Source organism: Bubalus kerabau, chromosome 4 (assembly GCF_029407905.1).
Source record: "Bubalus kerabau isolate K-KA32 ecotype Philippines breed swamp buffalo chromosome 4, PCC_UOA_SB_1v2, whole genome shotgun sequence".
Classification (NCBI taxonomy): Eukaryota; Metazoa; Chordata; class Mammalia; order Artiodactyla; family Bovidae; genus Bubalus; species Bubalus kerabau.
Window position 1 is genome coordinate 74,951,145 of NC_073627.1, and position 20,861 is coordinate 74,972,005.

The window sequence follows — 20,861 nt, forward strand, 5'->3', positions numbered from 1 at the left end:
GTAGGTTACATATTCTGTCCAAGGCTTTTCTATGGAACATTAAGCCATTCCTGGGTCTTTTTCCCCCATTGCCCCTCTCCTTTTCCTGTATCCTTCCCCAAAGTGTAGATACCCTTCACATTGGGGTACACATTCAGAACAGATCACTTTCTGTCTCAGCAAAGTAAAAACAAGAGGTAGCCAATTGAAATGACTGAACTATTTTAGACAATTAAAATGTTTTTTGAGTTACTTTCTTCACAAAATATCTGATACATAGTCCTTGGAAAATATTAAATCAAAGACATCTGCAACCCATCTCTTTAAATCTAGCTTGATAGGATCAATCATTGCCTAAGTTGATTTTCCTGATGATGCAAAACTCTTGGGAATTAAAATCCAATGGAAGAGGGGAAGAGTGACTCAAAATTACGTATTCTGGTTCTGTTTTTCAAATTCTATTTGACATTCCTAAAATTTATAAGCCAGCTTTGAAGTCAGTGATTGGGGGTACTGTGAACTTTCTTTTAAAATGCTACTTCATTGTAAATGTTCAAAATCATGTAGTGTTTATTGTGAAAATGTGCTTAAAGAAGGAACAGTGTCTTTCTGATCAGTTGTTTATTTTGCAACTTGGTTTAAAATTATTTTATTGGGCATTAGAATTCAGGATAATATAATTGTTCTTATTAGTCTGATTACTTAATTTTTAAAGTGGATCTTTATATACTGAGTTTGGTAATCGGCTTTTTTAAAAAGAAGTCTAGTTAACATCTGCCACCATACTCTAACTTATATATCATGTATGTTTTTCTATAGCAATATTTTAATGTTTACAGTATATATTTCACTGATATACTATAGATAGTTTATTTCATTAATATACTAGAGCTTGTGTTATGAATATTGAACATTTAATTTACACCTAGTTTTTTGTTATTATTCATAGTGCTGTAAGATTCTTTATGTGCATGTATGATTATTAAAATAGATTCCTAGAAAGTTGAATAGCTGAGTCAAGTGAAACTTATTTTTTAAGGCAAACTGCCCTGCAGAAAGCTTTACCAATTTATATTCCCACCCACTGGTAAGTCACCTCAGTCGTGTCCGACTCTGTGCGACCCCATAGACGGCAACCCACCAGGCTCCCCGTCCCTGGGATTCTCCGGGCAAGAACACTGGAGTGGGTTGCCATTTCCTTCTCCAATGCAGGAAAGTGAAGAGTGAAAGTGACGTCGCTCATTCGTGTCCAACTCTTAGCGACCCCATGGACTGCAGCCTACCAGGCTCCTCCGTCCATGGGATTTTCCAGGCAGAAGTACTGGAGTGGGTGCCATTGCCTTCTCCACAGTGTCTGTAATTGCCTTTTTCATAAACTTTGGGCAATATTATAAATTGCCTTTCTAAACAATAATTACTAGCTTAGTGAAAGTAAACGTATTTCATGCTTGTTTTAATTACTAGTTTAACATTTTATATTATTTTGCCGATTAGTAAATTGAACATTTTGTATTATCTAGCATTTTGTATTTCCTTGGTTAGAATGTTTTCTTTTAGTGTTTTTTTTTTTCTTCAAAAAATATGTAAACTCTAGGTTTGTTCTTGATTAGTTTTTTAATTTGTAATTTACTACTTAATGTGAAAGATACAGAACCTTGAAAGCTAAATGCTTTTCTCAACATTCGCCTGTAGGGGTCTCTCTAAACCCAAATTTTGGAGCTTAGACTCATTTTCAGAAACTCTTAAAAAATTGTGTGTGGTGCAGGGGCAGTCCCGGCGAGTCCAGGTGGAAGTGAAGTCTGTGCAGGAATCTGGGACTCTGCCGCTGATGGAGGAGCGTATCCTGTCGGTCGGCATCGGGTGTGTGAGAGTCAGGGCGCCACGGTCACCGAAGACCCACGAGACCGTCCATGTGAGTCTCGGGACAGCCAACCGGCCAGAGTCTTCGGGAACCTGTCAGAAAACTGCCTTCCATGAACAGTTCTTTTCAGTATTTTGTTTCCTTTGATATCTCTTTTTCTTTTCGTCCTCTTTTTTTAAAACTGTATTGCTTTTGCATAGAATTGCTGCCCCAGACTGTTGGTTGTCCCTGGTCCAGGGCAAGCTGAGGGTTAAAACATCTCCGCCTCCCGGAACTCCTCAGTGCGTGCTAGTCATTAACCCCCTCCCCCCATCACCCACATCTCCCCGGAAACCCCCTACTGGCTTATGAAGACTCTCTGCCAGCAGGTGTTTGATTTCCCCTGGGGAGTAGGACTATAAACCCAGCAGGAAAAGTATTGTACTGGCTCCTGAAAAGGTCAAATGAGTGTTCTTCACTTTCCTGTGAGAAGCTCGAGGTTTCACTCCAACTCCCTGAAAACTGTAAAATCGAGAGTGGGGGTGGAAGCTGGTGGGAGCTGAACAGGCATATTCATAAAATTAGAAAATATAAACTATAGGGCTAGGATTGGATTGTGTAGTGTAGCCTGATTCTTGGATAGATGCTGGTTTCGGCTCTGCATAATATATTTTTCCTTTTAGGAGGAAGAGGAGGACATGGACAGCTACCAGGTAATGAAGCACGGGTTAGCCTCATCAAATTAGCTTGATTAAAGTACTCAATTACAGGTTCTCGAGTCTTGCCATCCTGTCGCTTAATAATTACACAATTAGTTTTGATTCAAGTATTGCTTTTTCTCAAGTTTTAAAACAGAGTTGAGAACCACCCTTTGTGACTGTTTCTCCTTTTCCAAACCTGGGGCTCCCCATCCAGGCCCTTACAGACCCATTTCTTCAGATCCTTTTCCTGTTTCCCCAAAAGAGTGGTCTCAGACTGGGCTCCAGTGAAGCTGGACCCCCGTAGGCGTCTTCAAGCCACGCCCCTAGGTGTCTTCCACACTTTAAGCCAGGTCCCCTTTTCCCATTTCTTGGAGTCATACAGATTTTCTTTCATTTTCTCCCTTGCTTCATTCCATACTCTCCTGCAAGATTTTGTTTATGTCTGATAAGTTTTATTTTGCCAGTCTGGTTAGTCATCATCTAGGACTGTCAGAGCTCTTTGGATCCTGAATATGTCATCCAGTGTCGTCACCCTCATGATTTGGCCTCATTCTAATTGGATAAAAATGTCTGCCTTCCTATAAGTCACTGATAAAAGCCTTGCATTGGAGAGGGTTAAATACAGAGTCCTGTGGCACGACCGTACAGACTTCTTTTAAGCTGATGTTATTCCATGAATCACTGTCCTTTGGATGTGATATTTCATTCGTCCGTAATTTCGCCCAAGTAGATCCATTGCACATTTCTCCATCTTGTCCACAAGAATGTCAGGAGTTATTTGGTTAAGTGCCTTAGTGAAACCCAGATACGCCCAGTCTGCTCAGCATTCCCCTGATCTACCCATCTCGTAACTTTATTACAGAAGGAAATGAGGTAAGATGGGCGTGTAGTCAGGTGTTGACTGGTAGAGTTTAGTCTGTTGATAACACACTCCCCTCCAGAATCCCACAGAAACAAGGAGAGAAGCATTTACGTGATGTACAGAGACTGGTGGAACATGTTGAAGACTATAGTTAAGAAATTTGAAAAGTTCTTATGATGGTTCTAAAGGAAATAAATGTGAGGATTATCAAATAGTATTTGTGATTTTTGTGGGATCTTAGTTTGCAAACCAGGGATCAAACGTGCATTCCCTCCATTGGAAGGCAGAATCTTAACCACCAGACCACTGGGAAGTCCCAGTATTTGTGACTTTTATCAGCAAAGAGACCTTGCAGATGAGCTCTGCTATACAGATACTTGAATTTCTGTTCTATCCTTTGAGCCAACAGAAATGCAACTGGTTCTGGATATCAGAGAATGCCCTTTCAGGAATGGTCTTACTATAGGACACATGCTTTAATTTCTGAAAGTTTCTGTTCTTAATAATGGCTGAAGTCAACTTAGTGATAACAAAATGTTAGGGTGTAATACTTTACGTCTTTGAAGCCTATTAGAGTAAGGTAAGATAAGAGTTTCAGATGTACTGTCTTGACGACATATTGACTCTAAGTTCCTCTGTTTACTTCCAGGATCGGGATTTAGAGAGACTCCGTAGAAAATGGCTGAATGCATTAACAAAACGTCAGGAGTATTTAGATCAACAACTGCAGAAGCTTGTCAGTAAACATGGTACGAAAAGCAACTGGAACGTTTCCCTTCCCCCACATCGGAGTGTGGTTAATCCCCATTGGCCGTCACAGAAGGGAAAAGTAGATGAACTCACCCATCACGGGAACCGCGAGAGCACAGGAACGGTGCTGATTCTTGTCATATCCTTTCAGAAGGACAGTTCCCCTGTTCTAATGAGGTCTTTGAGTAGGTCTCCCTTCCCCCTCAATGACGAGGAAGCAGAGTATGTGCAATAAGCGCTGTCCCGCAGACATAACCAAGGAAGAGGCCAGCATTTCTTGGTTTCTGGTCTAGAAGCCCCCGAACCATCTGACTCTCAAGATCATTTCTATTCTGTTCCTCTGTGGCCTTTGATGAACTGAAGGTGGCCCCTCAGTGAGAGCACACCAGCCCCGCCAGCCGGTAGTCAGTATTTTATCATGAGCAAATTTTCATCAGGAACTGGGGAAGTCATAAGTTGCTGGTGAACCCTCATCAGCCAGTACCTGGCATATACAGAGCGTACACAGAAGGAGGAAGTGGGCTACCTGTGTTTGATCCTGATTTCTAATGTTCTAGATAAGACAGAGGATGATGCCGACCGTGAAGCTCAGCTCCTAGAGATGAGGTTGACTCTGACGGAGGAGAGGAACGCAGTCATGGTCCCCTCGGCTGGCAGCGGGATTCCGGGGGCCCCGGCAGAATGGTATGGTGCAGCCATCTGTCTTCCAACGTTCTCGGTGCTCCCAGGGTTGCCCACTTCCACTGTGAATGTTGCCTCTGCTTTGATTAATGGATGAGTCATAGCATATGGGGAAAAAAATTGTCTGAATTAGGGGAAGTGTTAAATTATTTTCATGAGTTGGAATAGCTGTGCCCTAAAACTGTGTTTTATTAAGTAATATTGTTATTGGCCCAAGTAATTAAGATTTCTGAGAATCTAAATCAATATTTAGTACCATCGCACTTAGCATTTAAAAAAAATAGTTAATATGTTAATTACTTGGGTCATTCCCTTAAAAGACTATTCACTCCTAATAAAATTGCATCTCAAAGAGTTTTTGATTTTGGTGCTGGCCTAAACTTAACTGTCAGCAGATATTCTGTGCCACTTTATAGAAATTAAAAATATTGAATTAAGCCACAGGGGGCCCTTAGATATATAACTTCGTAAGAAGGTACATTTAAACAAGGGAGCTTCAACTTCAGTTTTAAACAGGTACATGTGTCTCCTGGGTTCTGGTATCAGAGTGTATGATAATTTACATGAGAGCACCGGAGAAAAGAAACAGTGGTGATAGTCAAGTCTTTGTGGTACCTCTGATGTGAAATGATAGCAAATGCAGTACCCAGCATTATTATCGGTTGACCTCTAATAGTTCTTAATATATGAAAGCTGAGATACAAAGCATTGGGTTGGCCAAAAAGTTACTTTGGGTTTGTTATAACATCTTACGAAAACCCAAATGAACTTTTTGGCCAAGCCAATACATGCCACCGAGAAAGGCTGCTTTATTTGAGATGCTGTTGTTCATTATGTTTCAGGACCCCTGTTCCTGGGATGGAAACACACATTCCTGTCATATTCCTTGACTTAAATGGTAAGTGAGGTAGTCCCTTCTGAAGGCTTTCCTCTGAAATCTTCATGTCTGAGTAACACCTGTTGCTGTTCAGTCACTAAGTTGTGTCCAACTCTTTAGCGACCCCATGGACTGCAGCCCGCCAGGCTCCTCTGTCTGTGGGATTTCCCAGGCCAGAATACTGGAGTGGTTTGCCATTTCCTTCTCCAGGGAATCCTGCCAACCCAGGGATGGAATACGTGTCTCCTGCATTGGCGGGCAGGTTCTTTACCCCTGAGCCTCTTGGGAAGCCCAAGTAACATTTAGATTCTAACCAGGTATGCAGATAGGCAGTTCTGCAGGCCTGAGGTTCAGGTCCATTTTATGTGTGCAGAAAGACTCTAATACCTCAACAGAGAATGAATTTCCTGTAAGCTTAATGTTTTTATAACAGTGATAGGTATGTTTCATCGCGATGTGTTCTCACATTTCATTCTCCAGCCCATATTGCCCTGTGTGCTCTAGTCTCCCTTCAATTTAGGATGGTAGTAATGTTTTCCTGCACTTAATTCTCAGGAAGAGACTTCTCTCCGGAAATGACTAATAACTAGCGATGTTCGTGTAGCGTGTTTTCTTTTGTCTGGTGTCTTCTTAGCATTACCTAATGGATTTGTCACTTTTTCTGTGAGTTCTTGTGCCATCCATCCATGCATCACTCCCCCTGCCCCCGCACCTTTTAAAAATTACTGTCATTTTTTTCACTCGTGAAATAGTTTGGATACAGCTCCATTTTACATATATTCTGTCTGAGGAGAGACACTGAAATGAAAAGGTAAGATTAAAGAGCTAAAAATAATTTAAAAGTCAGCATTTAAATGCCAAAGACATCTGCAGAAGAACCGTGTATTAAAATGAACTATCCTAAACAGACAAGCGTGGATGCCCTCCTAGTTTTCTTTCACCCTGAGAGTGTGTTTCAGCATCTCAGGTATTTAGTGTCCTGTATCATTTGGCTTGGATTTACCTGGTGACTCAGCAGTAAAGAACCCACCTGCCAGTATGGAAACCCAGGTTCGATCCCTGGGTCAGGACAGTCTCCTAGAGGAGGAAACGACAACCCACTCCAGTATTCTCCCCTTGAAAATCCCATGGACAGATGAACTTGGCGGGCTGCAGTCCGTGGGGTCACAGAGAGTCTGATGGCCTAGCAGCTGCACACATGCACCATTTGGCTTACTTGGATGCATGGGCGATGTTTACATACGCAGGGAGTCAGAGAAGAACACTTAGCCACTTGCGCTGTCTGTCCACCCGTCGGGGTTATAAGGTCTTGCCACGGCACTCTATCCTGCCTTGTTCTCTCGAGCCTTGGAGACTGAAGGCAACTCTGTCCTGTCCTTACATTAGGTTCCTAGATGGGTGAGGGGTGTGTATGTGTGTGCAGGAGGGCTAGAAAGTGGAAAAGAACAAACTTAAAAAAGACCTAGCAGTATGGATATTCCAAGACAGGAGCAGCACCCTGTTCAGCCTTATGTCTGTTCTTGGTCCACGAAGCCCACGTCCTAGAAGAGAGACTTTTGATGCTCACCCCCAAGCTTAGATGGATGGGGAATTGGGAGGGCCAGGCTTGGACAGGAATAATCAGAGGACCACAGGGCAACCATTCCATTGCCAGCTCATGTAGCCAGTAGATTTGGTTTGTTAAATTTACCTGTCAGATCATTGGAATCACTCTCATTGTCATGTCTTCAGTGCACTGAAAGACAGGGAATTGGGGTTATAATCCTATCCTTAACATTTATGGGTTGACCTTGAGTAACCTCTTGGGTTTCTTGGCTTCCATTGCCTTCCATGCAAAATAAGGCACGGAGGCAGGCAATTGGATTGAGATAATTTCTTGCGGCATCTCCCATCTCAGATGTGTGAACTGTTTAATGGTCATCCTCTGTGTCATGTAAGATTTCAGAGCCAAAAGCAAATGAAATTTGAGGCAGGAGAATTCTGCTACTAAGCACATTGAAATGTAGCTGTTAGGGGTTATCCTTTAAAGTGATCTCCGTATTTAATGGAACTCCTCTGCTTTTAGCTGATGATTTCAGCTCTCAGGATAATCTCGATGACCCCGAAGCCGGTGGATGGGATGCTACCCTCACTGGGGAAGAAGAGGACGAGTTCTTTGAGCTGCAGATTGTCAAACAGCATGACGGAGAGGTAAATAAAGTGTAACTCGGAAAGATTGGGTGAAAAGTAGTTCCTTTAACCTTTCCCCAGGCCTTTGGGAACAATCAGCAAAGTTATCATTTCAGTGCCTCCATTTCTCAAGAAATATAAACAAAAATCTTAATTGTGATTTCCGCGAAGAATGGAACCAGTTCCGGAAGGAAAGGACCGATCAGATTATGCGCATTCACTGTGGCACCGCTCTTGCTGGTAAAGGATCTCTGTTAGTATTAGCAGTTCAGATCAGCAGTGGTCCACTCTCTGGGGAAATGCTCCTGACGTACATGGAGGCAAAACAGCATGATGTTTGGCACTGACTTTGAAATGCTTTAGTAAAGACTTGTGAATAAGGGGGAAAAGGACTAGACGAAGCCAGATGAAAATGTTTCAGTCTGAGTGATTAAGTGGGGCTTAGTTTCTAATTTTGAGTATATTGGAAAAATAATGAAAGATTTTAAGGAAGGAAAGCCAATGCAATACTTAGAAGGACATACCAACACTTAGCGTTATTCAAAGACGCAAAGCTTGAACTGGGGTGTGTTCTGTAAAAACAGTAAAACAGTCTGTAAAACAGTGGGCCTGTACCCTTCTTTAATAAGCCAGTGTCATGAATGGCAAAGAAAGGCTAGGAACCAGCCTAGATGAAAGTGGGCTAAAAGGACAGGACAGCTAAATGTAGTTTGAGGTCCCAGATCAGAACTGCTGAAACATCTGCATATGGACGCTGTATTATTTAATAGTATTGTATCGGTGTTACATTTCCTGAATATGATCATTGTTCTATGGTTAAGTCGGAGGAGGTCCTTGCTCTAAAAAGATACTTGCTGGGACTTCCCTGATGGTCCAGTGGTTCAGATCTTGCCTTCCAATGCAAAGGGTGGGGAGGTTCGATCCCTGGTCGTGGAACTAAGATCCCACATGCCTCGGGGCCAAAAATCCGAAACATCAAACCGATGTAATATTGTAACAAATTCAGTAAAGACTTTAAAATTGGCCCACATCAAAAAATCTTAAAAAAAAGAAAAAAGATACTTGCTGAAGTGTTCAGGGATAAAGAATTACACGTCTGTAACTTACTCTAAAGTAATTCAGCAAAAAAAAAACACACCTCAAAACAACAGCAATATTGAGTGTGTATGTGTGAGAAAGAGGAAAAAAGGGAAGATATTCACAGTTGACGAATTTGTATGGGAGAAACACAGGAGTTCATTATACTAAATTTACAGCTTTCCATTTGAGTATTTTTCAAAGTAAATTCATTTTTGCTGCCAACCAGGAACCTCCTGCTCTGTACCCGCCCAGGTAGGTACCTGAGGCCACGTCCCCGGGTTCCATGGTCTCCCAGGTCATGCTGCAGGCAGCACTGCCCTCGTGACTGGTCTGCTCCCCTTCCGCCAAGCCAAGACGTTTCCTTGTGAGGTTCTGTGTTTTAGGAGGAGGAGGTGACTCCGTCCTTCCCGTCTTCTCCGCAGGTGAAAGCGGAAGCCTCCTGGGACTCGGCTGTGCACGGCTGCCCTCAGCTGAGTAAAGGCACCCCCATGGACGAGCGCGTGTTTCTCATCGTGCGGGTGACGGTCCAGCTCAGCCATCCAGCTGACATGCAGCTGGTATTGCGCAAGCGCATTTGTGTTAACGTTCACGGCCGGCAGGTGGGTCACTGATGCTCATTGAAGAGGTGACTTTGGGTCTGACGTAAGGGCGGGGCAGTGGAAGGATCGCTCCGGCCTCTGACCCCACAGGCTCTGTGGCCCTCTGAACTTTTCTCCTCCAGGCGACTGTGGCTGTCCCGTGCCCGTGCTTGCTTCAGTCCCGGAGCCCTTCAGCCTGACTGCCTCCTACATGGCACTGCATTGTTACCCTGAATCTTTATGACTCCACAGTCACAGCTCTCAGCCCTTCTTGTGGGTGCCGTAGAGCCCTGTCAAGGCAAAGTTCACTGTTTTGTCTTTGACTTTCCACCTGGTTCTGATAAGATGAGAAGTTCACTGCCGATGAGCTGTTGTTTGTGCTCCTCACCCTTGGTTTTCCATGCTTTCCTTTCCGTTCTGCTGGTTCACTGATTCATGTATTTGGAGAGAGTCCTCTGCCAAGCTTTGGGGTAAAAAGATGAATGAGAAATAGCCTGTGTCCTTAAAGAGCCCGCGTCCATTGGCCCGTGAGAGTGTATAAACAGGGGCCGGTCTTCTGTGGTGGTGGCGCCGCTGTGCAGGTGCTCTCCAGGGCAGCGGCGAGAGCAGTCAGGGAGGAGGGGAGGGGCCATGGAGCTGCTCCACTGCGGACAGGGGCGGTTGGCAGGCAGAGAAGGACTTGTTGGCTGCTCCCCAGAGAGGAGGAAATACACGTGCAGAGATGGTGAGGGAGGAACGGGCGTGGCAGGCTTGGGGACCATGAGAAGCATAGTCTGATGGTCAGAGTGTTCTGCAGAGGCCATGACCATGCCTGTCCACACAGTTGCAGCGAGATTATGAAGGACCTGGTGCCGTATGAACCGGTTTAGTAGAAAACTTCTAGATAAGAATAGAAAGCACTTCTCATATTGGTTTTGCAAAGATAGGATTTGAGAGGTTGAGTCTAGGGATTCTTCTCAATATACTGGCTAAAACCAGATAGATGAAAGTAAATCTTCTCATTTAGAAGAGTACAGTCATGGTTGACAGAGTCCTAGATGTAATCTCTACCCCTAAAAATTAATCTTTAGTTCTAAATGTCACACTGATATCAATCTTTGAATGAAGACGGGCCGTAATGCTGTTAAAATTCAGCTCTTCGGCTTGGCGCTCCAGCATCAGGACATATAGGTCACGGGGTAGCTGCCGATGTACGTGCTGTGTCTCCCATTCACTCTTTTCTGAGAAATCTTTGAGGAATTGGAAAAAGACACGTTGCTTTTGGGGAGCATTTTGAAGAGTTACTTGCCATTTCAGAACTAGGGGTTCTGGCTGCCAGGTGCTGAGACTGGCTTGGTTCAACTACCAGCCCCCACAGAAATTTTAATAGAAAGGTGTGTTGTGAAGTCACCAGGTTTCTTCTATTTTTTTTAATTAATTAAAAAAATTTTTAGACATGAGAAGTTGCTGCACTCCCCTCTGGTTAAAATGATTTGATATCAAACTGAAATTGAGATGGTTCATTAACTAAAATTTGCTTCTCTGTAGTGAGAACAGAGACTTCCTCATGACCCTAATACATGCTAGTTAGCTTCAGTGATTCCCTATAGATGCCGGGGGATGGAGTGGGGAGTGGGGATGGGTCTTAGTGTTCAGTGGGGACAGAGTCTCAGCTTAGGAAGATGAAGGATTAGGGAGATGGATGATGGTAAGATATGGATTGTGCAACAAGGTGAATATTGCATAGTGCCACTGAACTGTGCAGTTAAATATGGTTAAAGTAGCACGTTTTATGTAACTTTTACCAAATTAAAAAACATTTAATAAAACAATAATTTCATACAAATAGAAAACAGAAAAGTATAAGATAATGGCGGCTCCCTCACCTCCTCCCACCACTCATTAAAAGAAAACAAACTGTAGCTGTACTTTGACCAGTGAATTGCTAATGGTTCAGCCTTGCAAGGCTGGAGTCAAGAGTGAAGGGATGAAATATATGCATTCTAAGAGGCTCTTGCATTCTTAGATGCTAAAATGTTCTTAAAAATTAACTAAAGATCACTTAATTATTATTAAATAAGTTTGTGAAAATACATACCTCTGAGACCAAACAGCTTTTTGTCTGTTCTGTTTGGGTTTTTGTGTTTTTTGAAAAACCTATATCCTACTTTGCTTTTGCATGGGGAAAGAGGTTCAGTGTTGGTTTAATATTCTCTCTCCTCCTTATCTTTATTCACCAATTGTATTCTGCCCTCATCCCTGCTCTCTTCAACCTCTACAGGATGTTCAGTCTTAGCAGCATCTTCAAATGAGTCATCTATGCATTAATTCAACAGTTCAATTCAAAGCATGCAGAGAGTGCAGTCAGCATAAACAGTGGCCATGCACTCCTAAATCATTCTCCGTAACGACCCTGCTTTGGTCAAGAATTTAATGCCTGAACTTGTCAATATTCATAGTGCAAGATGTCCATCGTGCTGGGAAAAAAAGGATTAAGAGTCACCAGCCTTTCTTTACATTTTAGTTAGAAGGTCATTTTATTGTGTAGAAGTCAACAGTCTTTTTCTGTAGCCTTTTTAAAGCAGTGTTGAACCAGATGCCTAACGTGGTTCCAGAGTTTAGGATCTGCATTTTTCATGTATTCGGTCTGGTAAATGCAAGCATCGTATAAATGGGTCTGTTTGGGGGCACTAAGAACAAGTTGAGGAACCTGTATATAGTGATTTGGGTTTTGACTTACATTGCAAATAATGTTCTTTTTCTTTTTGGCTAGTGTGAATATGGTGTCTTTTATGCTGCCTCTCTGTTAATGAAAACTCAGTTTTTGAGATGGGAAGCCATATCTTCTCTTCTGTTTTTCTCTAGGGTTTTGCTCAGAGTCTCCTCAAAAAGATGTCACATCGAAGTTCTATTCCAGGCTGTGGAGTGACTTTTGAAATTGTCTCCAATATTCCAGAGGTGAAGGATCATATGAAATTTGTATTTACTAAGAGTAAACATGTAACAAGAGCTAACTCCCTGAAAAGTCACCTACCTAAGAAATACCTATCAAATGAAAATGTGTATATACAAAAATGCTGTAGGCTTGTAGAGGAGTTTTGTAATCGTAACTTGATTCATAGCACAATGTGTGTGCATATGTAATACTTCTGTGGGCTTGAAGGTTCTTGTTTTAGTCTTTTGTTAAAGAAGGGTCTTTTGAAAAGCAAATCAGCACCATTTTACTCACAGAAGAGGATATAACCTTAAAGGGAGACAACACAGCATAATACAGAGTTCCAGGGTAACATATTGGAATCAGACAGAAATCTTGTTTCTGTCCCCTCTTAGTGAAGTGAACTTGGGTAAGTTACTTTGAGCCTAAGTTTTTTCATTTATCAAACTGGGTTAGTAATACCTCCTATACAGAGTTGTTTTTTAAGGATTAAATGAGACAATATACACAAATTGTACACATGTTAAACAGTAAATTGTAATTGCTATTAATTATAGTTAGCAATAGTATTACTATTGAATACTAATGGGGTAGTATTTTGTATATTTTTAATTAATTATTAATTACTATTAAATACTAATAAATAGTATTTATTACTGTTTTTCTTTTTGAGCTAATTGAGATATGCATAGAAATGAAACAAATGGAGCTGAGAATACCCATGACGGGCGCTTGCTAGAGAATGTAGGTTATATGCTTCCTAGTGCTTATTCCCTGATTTAGACAGATTTGTTCACCCGGTTATCGGCACAGCTACTAACCAGGCCTTCCTTACCGGGATAGGAGAAGTGGGGGGTCTAAGGAAAGGACTCTGTGACAAAGTGAGGAAGAGTGGTTCCCTCCGCCATGTTGACTACAGAGCACTGGGGAGTGAGTGAGGAGGTCCAGGCTGTGTTGCCCTTGGGGGTGGAAAATGGGAATGGGACCCCGGGGTGAGGACTCTCACCTACGCACACCGTCTACCGTGCCTTCATACTCTTCATTCAGGGGCTCAGTGTCTGTCGATTGATTCTGCTGAATATTTGAACAGTAGATGGACAGTATATATTTGAAGACAGATTAGGTTTTGGAAGACTGAGAAGATTACACAGTACTTGGGCTTTGTTTTAGAGTTCTTTTATTGCAGAATACTTTTGCTCTCAAATAATGTCAAATAGTGACTAAATTCTTCTCTGGCTCTTCAAAATATTAGGCTTACAAGGCAAATATTAACTGTTTGATTGTTTGATTTTGAACCTGCCGAAACTTTAAAAATTGAACCCCTTTTCGAGTTAGACTAGCTGCAAAATCTTGAGTCTGTAATAGGTTGCTCTTTGTATGCTTGGAGGAGCCTGGTAGGCTGCAGTCCATGGGGTCGCTGAGGGTCGGACATGACTGAGCGACTTCACTTTCACTTTTCACTTCCATGCATTGGAGAAGGAAATGGCAGCCCACTCCAGTGTTCTTGCCTGGAGAATCCCAGGGGCGGGGGAGCCTGGTGGGCTGCTGTCTATGGGATCGCACAGAGTTGGACAGGACTGAAGTAACTTAGCAGCAGCAGCAGCAGCAACCAGAAGTTTACTATTTATTCTTTGTATCTGAATGCTTTCTCTCTTTTTCTAGTGTTTCAGATCTTAACTCTATAAATGGTTTGAATGCAGTTGAGAAACACAACTGCAATGAACCATCCTTTTCTGCCTTCCTCTTTCTTCCCCTCCTTCCTTCTCATTGGCAGTTTTCTTTTTCTGTTTAACAGGGCTTTTATTCCTCAGATGACACGGTTTTCAAAGGGCAGAAGTGTGCAGTAATCAGCGGAAGGATAAACAGACGGCCTCACGTGATGGGGCTGCCTGTTAATAATTCGCTAAACGACTAAGTTGGCAAGCGTTAGAGTCACATTATCAATTCCTGATGATAAAAAGGAAAACTGAGACTTAAAGCCTACAGTGTAAGGATTTGATTTTTATTTCAAAATAAGCTTCTTAAAAGCTGTGTTTCATCATGAAGAAGCCTGGAAAAGTTCTTTGTGTTTCATGTTACAGAGGCCATGAGGGCTCAGTAGCAAAAAGAAGTGGTCATAGACCAGAGAGCAACAGGAGATGGTTTTGCCTTTCTTTTTCTTCTTCCCTTTTTGTTTTTGTTAAAAGCAGTTAGAATGCTTTCATTGCTAATGGGGGTATAAAATGATACGTTCACTGGCAGTTTATTATCAAGTTAAATAGACATCTACCCCATCACCCAGTAATTCCACTTATAGGCCCTTATCCAAGAGAAATGAAAACATGTATCCATAAAGATTTACATAAGAATATTCAAAGCTGCTTAATTCAAAACAACCTAAAGCTGGAAGCAACCCTAACATCCATCAACAGAGGAATGGGTAAATAAATTATGGCTTATCCATACTATGGAATATTACTCAACCATGCAAAGTAACGAACTACGTGATGACGAAATCTCTGAGTCACTATGTTACGTGAACAACCAGATGCAGAAGGGTATAATTCCATTTTTGTAAACTTCTGAAACAGGCAAAATTAATCTGTGGTGAAAGAACTGATCTTTCCTTAGGGGAGGGAAGGAGTTGAACTTTGTGAAGTAATGGAAATGTTTTATATCTTGAGAGGGATGTGGATAACGTGGGTAAATACGTTTCTTTAAAACTCAGATATCTTCTCTCTCAGAAAACCAAGATATGTCTGTTCCCATCAGATACCAGAAAGTATTCCATGTCCAGTGGTGAACAGAATACTCTCATCAGGAGTCAGGAGACCTAAGTTCTAGTCTTGCCTCTCTTGCTAATTATGTGGCCTTCCTCTTTCCTTGTCTGTAAAACAAGAATGATTCCTAGGCCCAAATGAATTACTGTAGGAGAGAAAAGTTTTGTGAACTTAAGCTGACTTCTGAATTTTTCCATATTTTATCTGTTCTAAGGCTTATGTTAATTAAAAAAAAATAGTCTTGAAGTTAGACTGTGTCTTAAAATTGATGCTGTCTTAAAGTTAATTGGCCGAGTTTTTCTTTTTTTTCTCTCCTTAGTAATATATAAAATAATTTTCTCTTAAAGTTGATGGCATCTTAAGATGCAGTGGCATTTAGATACATTCAATTCAGTTCAGTCGCTCAGTTGTGTTCGACTCTTTGTGACCCCATGGACTGCAGCACACCAGGCTTTCCTGTCCATCAGCAACTCCCGGAGCTTCCTCAAACTCATGTCCATTGAATCAGTGATGCCATCCAACCATCTCATCCTCTGTTGTCCCCTTCTCCTGCCTTCAGTCTTTCCCAGCGTCAGGGTCTTTTCCAATGAGTCAGTTCTTTGCATCAGGTGGCCAAAGTATTAGAGTTTCAGTTTTAGCATCTGTCCTTCCAATGAATATTCAGGACTGATTTCCTTTAGGATTGACTGGTTTGCTCTCCTTGCAGTCCAAAGGACTCTCAAATGAGTCTTCTCCAACACCACAGTTCAAAAGCATCAATTCTTTGGCGCTCAACTTGCTTTATAGTCCACCTCTCATGTCCATTCATGATTACTGGAAAAACCATAGCTTTGACTGACAGACCTTTGTTGGCAAAGTAATGTCTTTGCTTTTTAATATGCTATCTAGGTTGGTCATACCTTTTCTTCCAAGGAGCAAGCACCTTTCAATTTCATGGCTGCAGTCACCATCTGCAGTGATTTTGGAGCCCCCTAAAATCAAGTCTGTCACTGTTTCCATTGTTTCCCCATCTATTTGCCTTGAAGTGATGGGACCAGATGCCATGATCTTAGTTTTCTGAATGTTGAGTTTTAAGCCAACTTTTTCACTCTCCTCTTTCACTTTCATCAAGAGGCTCTTTAGTTCTTCTTTGCTTTTTGCCATAAGGGTGGTGTCATCTGCATATCTGAGGTTATTGCTATTTCTCCTGGCAATCTTGATTCCAGCTGGTTCTCCATCCAGCCCAGCATTTCTTATGATGTACTCTGCATATAAGTTAAATAAGCAGGGTGAAAATATACAGCCTTGATGTACTCCTTTCCTGATTTGGAACCAGTCTGTTGTTCTTTGTCCATTTCTAAGTTTTGGTTCTTGACCTGCATACAGATTTCTCAGGAGTGAGTCAGGTGGTCTAGTATTCCCATCTCTCTAAGAATTTTCCAGTTTGTTGTGATCCACACAGTCAAAAGCTTTGGTGTAGTCAATAAAGCAGAAATAGATGTTTTTCTGGAACTCTCTTACTTTTTCGATGACCCAACAGATGTTGGCAATTTGAACTCTGGTTCCTTTGCCTTTTCTAAATCCATTTTGAACATCAGGGAGTTCTTGGATCACATACTGTTGAAGCCTGGCTTGGAGAATTTTGAGCATTACTTTGCTAGTGTGTGAGATGAGTGCAATTATGCAGTATTTTGATTGTTTTTTTGGTATTGCCTTTCTTTGGGACTGGAATAAAAACTGACGTTTTCCAGTCCTGTGGCCGCTGCTGAATTTTCCAATTTTGCTGGCATATTGAGTGCAGCACTTTCACAGCATCATCTTTGAGGACTTGAAAGAGCTCAACTGGAATTCCATCACCTCTGCTAGCTTTGTTCTTAGTGATGCTTCCTAAGGCCCACTTGACTTCACATTCCAGAATGTCTGGCTCCAGGTGAGTGATCACACCATCGTGGTTATCTGGGTCGTGAAGATCTTTTTTGTATAGTTCTTCTCTGTATTCTTGCCACCTCTTCTTAATATCATCTGCTTCTGTTAGGTCCATACCATTTCTGTCCTTTATTGAGCCCATCTTTGCATGAAATGTTCCTTTGGTATCTCTGATTTTCTTGAAGAGATCTCTAGTCTTTCCCATTCTATTGTTTTCCTCTGTATCTTTGCATTGATCACTGAGGAAGGCTTTCTTATCTCTCCTTGGTATTCTTTGGAACTCTGCCTTCAAATGGGTATATCTTTCCTTTTCTCCTTTGCTTTTCACTTCTCTTCTTTTCACAGCTATTTGTAGAGTCTCCTCAGACAACCATTTTGCTTTTTGCATTTCTTTTTCTTGGGGATGGTGTTGATCCCTGTCTCCTGTACAATGTCACAAACCTCCGTCCATAATTCTTTAGGCACTCTTGTCTATCAGATCTAATTCCTTGGGTCTATTTGTCACTTCCACTGTATAATTGTAAGGGATTTGATTTAGGTCATACCTGAATGGTCTAGTGGTTTTCCCTACTTTCTTCAATTTACGTCTTAATTTTGTAATAAAGAGTTCATGATCTGAGCCACAGTCAGCTCCCAGTCTTGTTTTTGCTGACTGTATAGAACTTCTCCTTCTTTGGCTGCAAAGAATATAATCAATATGATTTCGGTATTGACCATCTGGTGATGTCCATGTGTAGAGTCTTCTCTTGTATCGTTGGAAGAGGGTGTTTGCTATGACTGGTGGACTGGAAAAAATGTTCGGTTTTACCATATGATGGTGTGTAAAATCTCGAGCAAACTTGTTGGCCAGCCCAGTGTTTTTGCAGTTTTTGATGTTGTTATAACAAAATTCACAAGTAAAGGATCTGATTTTTCCCAAGAAGAGTGCTTTGTTATGAGCCATATGAGCTTGAGAGATCTGATTAATTATATTAACAAAATCCCTCCCGTGACATGCAAACATCCTATTTATATGCCTGGACCAGCTGTGTCCATGGAGCTGGGCAAGGGAGAATATGCCTGGGGGCTTCTCTGCTTGGTCGGCTTCCAGTCTTGGGCCTCTGTCTGCAGAGCTGGGGATTGGACTATGTGGAGAGTCCATGGGAGGCTGCTTATTGAAAGGCTTGCAGTCTCGCCCTTCTTCCCACTCTTACCCTCATCCCTACGTCTGCCTCCTGCGAGGGTGGTTTGGGTCCCACATGGGTCCAGCTGTCACCTCAGCTCCCTAGTCCTCCCTCTGGCCCCTCAAGATGTGTTCCTAAAGTACTGTTGTGGTCAGGTTTCCAGCTTGTCCCCCAGATCTTTCTAACCAGGAATGTCTTGGTTCACAATGGAAGTGCAGGAGAGGACAGTTTTGTTGAAAACGTGCTGTGTTTCCACTGCTCTGTGTTTAGCCTTTCGAGTGACCCCAGCCACCATGTATACCATGATTTCTGTGGGAAAATGCATTTTGAGTTCCAAGAGCTGACTTTAAAATGGAACTTGGAATATATCCCATTTGTTGGTTCGGTACGCTCTGTGGATTCATATAGATAAGATGCCTCTGTAGCATTTTCTTCTGCAAGGTACTTAATTTTAACGTATAGCTTTCCATTCTCCAGGATGCTCAGGGAGTAGAGGAACGAGAAACGTTAGCAAGGATGGCAGCTAATGTGGAAAACACGGCGTCTGCCGACTCAGAAGCGTACATCGAGAAATACCTCAGGAGCGTGCTGGCGGTGGAGAACCTCCTCACGTTAGACCGCCTTCGCCAGGTCAGCTGATGGGGCCAGGGCAGGGTTCCAGCCCAGTTCGACCCAGGGTTTGACTTTCCGCAATTCACAGTATTGTGACGTCTAAACTTTTGAAACCTCTTAAGTGGAGCATATTGACTTACCTTAAACTTGCTAGTGAGTCTTCGAAGATACAAAAGTGACATTTGGAAGTTACTTTTTCTAAACAGTAGCTAGTTGCTTGGGCAGTGCTGTGCTGTGTGCTTGGTCGCGTCTGACTCTCTGCGACCCCATGGACTGCAGCCCGCCAGGTTCTTCTGCCCATGGGGATTCTCCAGGCAAGAATGCTGGTGTGGGTTGCCATGCCCTCCTCCAGGGGATCGTCCCAACCCAGGGATCGAACCCAGGTCTCCCGCAGTGCAGGCGGATTCTTTACTGACTGAGCCAGTAGCGGAAGGAAATATGTCACTCTTGCTGGTTAAGAAGTATTTTACAAATTCCTTGACCCTGGACAGTCGCCAAAGAAAAATGTAGCCCTGAGGCAGAATGTTGTGTCCTTTCTTGGCCTCCACAGCCTCAGAGTGGATCTCTAAGAGGGAAAACAGAGGTGCCAGCCATAAACCCAAGGCTCAGAGAAGCTCTAAACGTCAGTTTATGTAGCTATGTTGAAACTTTAAAAAATGTTTTTAAGTTATTTATTTAGGATGTGCCAGGTCTTAGTTGTGGCCTATGGGTCTAGTTCCCTGACCAGGGATCGAACCTGGACCCCTGCTCTGGGAGCACAGAGTCTTAGACACTGTGGACTACCAGGGATGTCCCCAAACTTTTTTTTTTTTTTTAATAAACAAAGATACTAACGAAACATAAAAGTGAATGGTCTGCTTTTCATAATCTTTCTCCTGGGACTCACTTGTGGCCAGCTTCAAGGGAGCCATCAGTAGATAAGGAAAGGAATGAACCACATAACCTGTCAGCTGCTTAATTAACTTTGAATATTCCACAGTGACAGTAATTGGGTCATTCTGTTGTATGAAGTAACAGCTGTCATTTAAAGAACCAGGGAACTTCCCTGGCAGTCCAGTGGTTAGGACTATGTGCTTCTGCTACAGGGGGCACGGGTTTGATCCCTGGTCGGGGAGCTAAGATCCCACAAGCTGTGTGGCATGACCACGCCACTCCAGTAAGTAAAGAGCTTGGAATATGTCCATAGCTCAAAGCCTGCTTTAGACTCTGTTGCTCTGGAAGTGTGTGTCTCATGCGTGCTTTTCCTCTGTGTTTTCTCTGACCCACAGGAAGTTGCCGTGAAGGAACAGTTGACGGGAAAAGGGAAGCTGAGCAGGAGGAGCATCAGCTCTCCTAATGTGAACAGAGTGAGTGCGTGGGACCCCAGCCTGTGCTCGGCCCAGGACCTGCTTTTGCTCCTCCTCTTTCCTTGGGTAACTCCTTTCCATCCTTTAAGTCTCATCTCGGGCATCATTTCCTCCTCCGCACTGGCTGTAGTGCCCACTTCTCTACCCCGTAGCATCGTTGCAGCCCTCCATCTCTGACCTTCCTCATGTTACACGGTAAGCATCCGTGTAAGTCCCTCTGGATTTGTTTCTCATTTATCTTCATACCTCCGGTGCCTGGCACAGTGACTGTGTCAGGTGAGCAAAGCTAGCGTCGTGCCTGGGGAAAGCCGTTTGAATTTTCTAGGCTGAACTGAATTACTTTCCGGTTGAGGAGAAGTCTGGACCTTGTTTATAAACTCAGTTGCTCAAAGGTCATCCAGGGAGCATAAGTGAGTCAAGTCAGTTAGGTTTGTTTTGTCACAGTGTTTTAAGTTTGTTGTTGTGTTTTAAAACATAGATAAAATTTACATGAATATGAAGCTTACAAATAATTCTTTGCATGAATATAAAGCTTACAAATAATTCTTCACAAAGAAATAATGCTTGAAGCCCTGTGATTTATCTCTGCTTTCCTTACTTTGATAAAGAGGTGGATGTGAGAAATAGTACACTGTTGTCTGAACT

General features: G+C 42.5%; 1 protein-coding gene across 3 annotated transcripts in view; it reads left to right on the forward strand.

Moving 5' to 3' along the window:
• KIF13B (kinesin family member 13B) overlaps positions 1 to 20,861 on the forward strand; it is a 220,415-nt gene that overhangs the window by 152,077 nt on the left and 47,477 nt on the right. For all 3 annotated transcript variants that reach the window (XM_055577726.1, XM_055577727.1, XM_055577728.1), the window contains 10 exons: positions 1,745 to 1,891; positions 2,503 to 2,532; positions 4,032 to 4,131; positions 4,690 to 4,816; positions 5,656 to 5,711; positions 7,756 to 7,880; positions 9,362 to 9,538; positions 12,362 to 12,454; positions 18,736 to 18,888; positions 20,139 to 20,216. In XM_055577726.1, the coding sequence (XP_055433701.1) occupies positions 1,745 to 1,891; positions 2,503 to 2,532; positions 4,032 to 4,131; positions 4,690 to 4,816; positions 5,656 to 5,711; positions 7,756 to 7,880; positions 9,362 to 9,538; positions 12,362 to 12,454; positions 18,736 to 18,888; positions 20,139 to 20,216 (1,086 nt within the window). The remainder of the gene's footprint in view (positions 1 to 1,744; positions 1,892 to 2,502; positions 2,533 to 4,031; positions 4,132 to 4,689; positions 4,817 to 5,655; positions 5,712 to 7,755; positions 7,881 to 9,361; positions 9,539 to 12,361; positions 12,455 to 18,735; positions 18,889 to 20,138; positions 20,217 to 20,861) is intronic.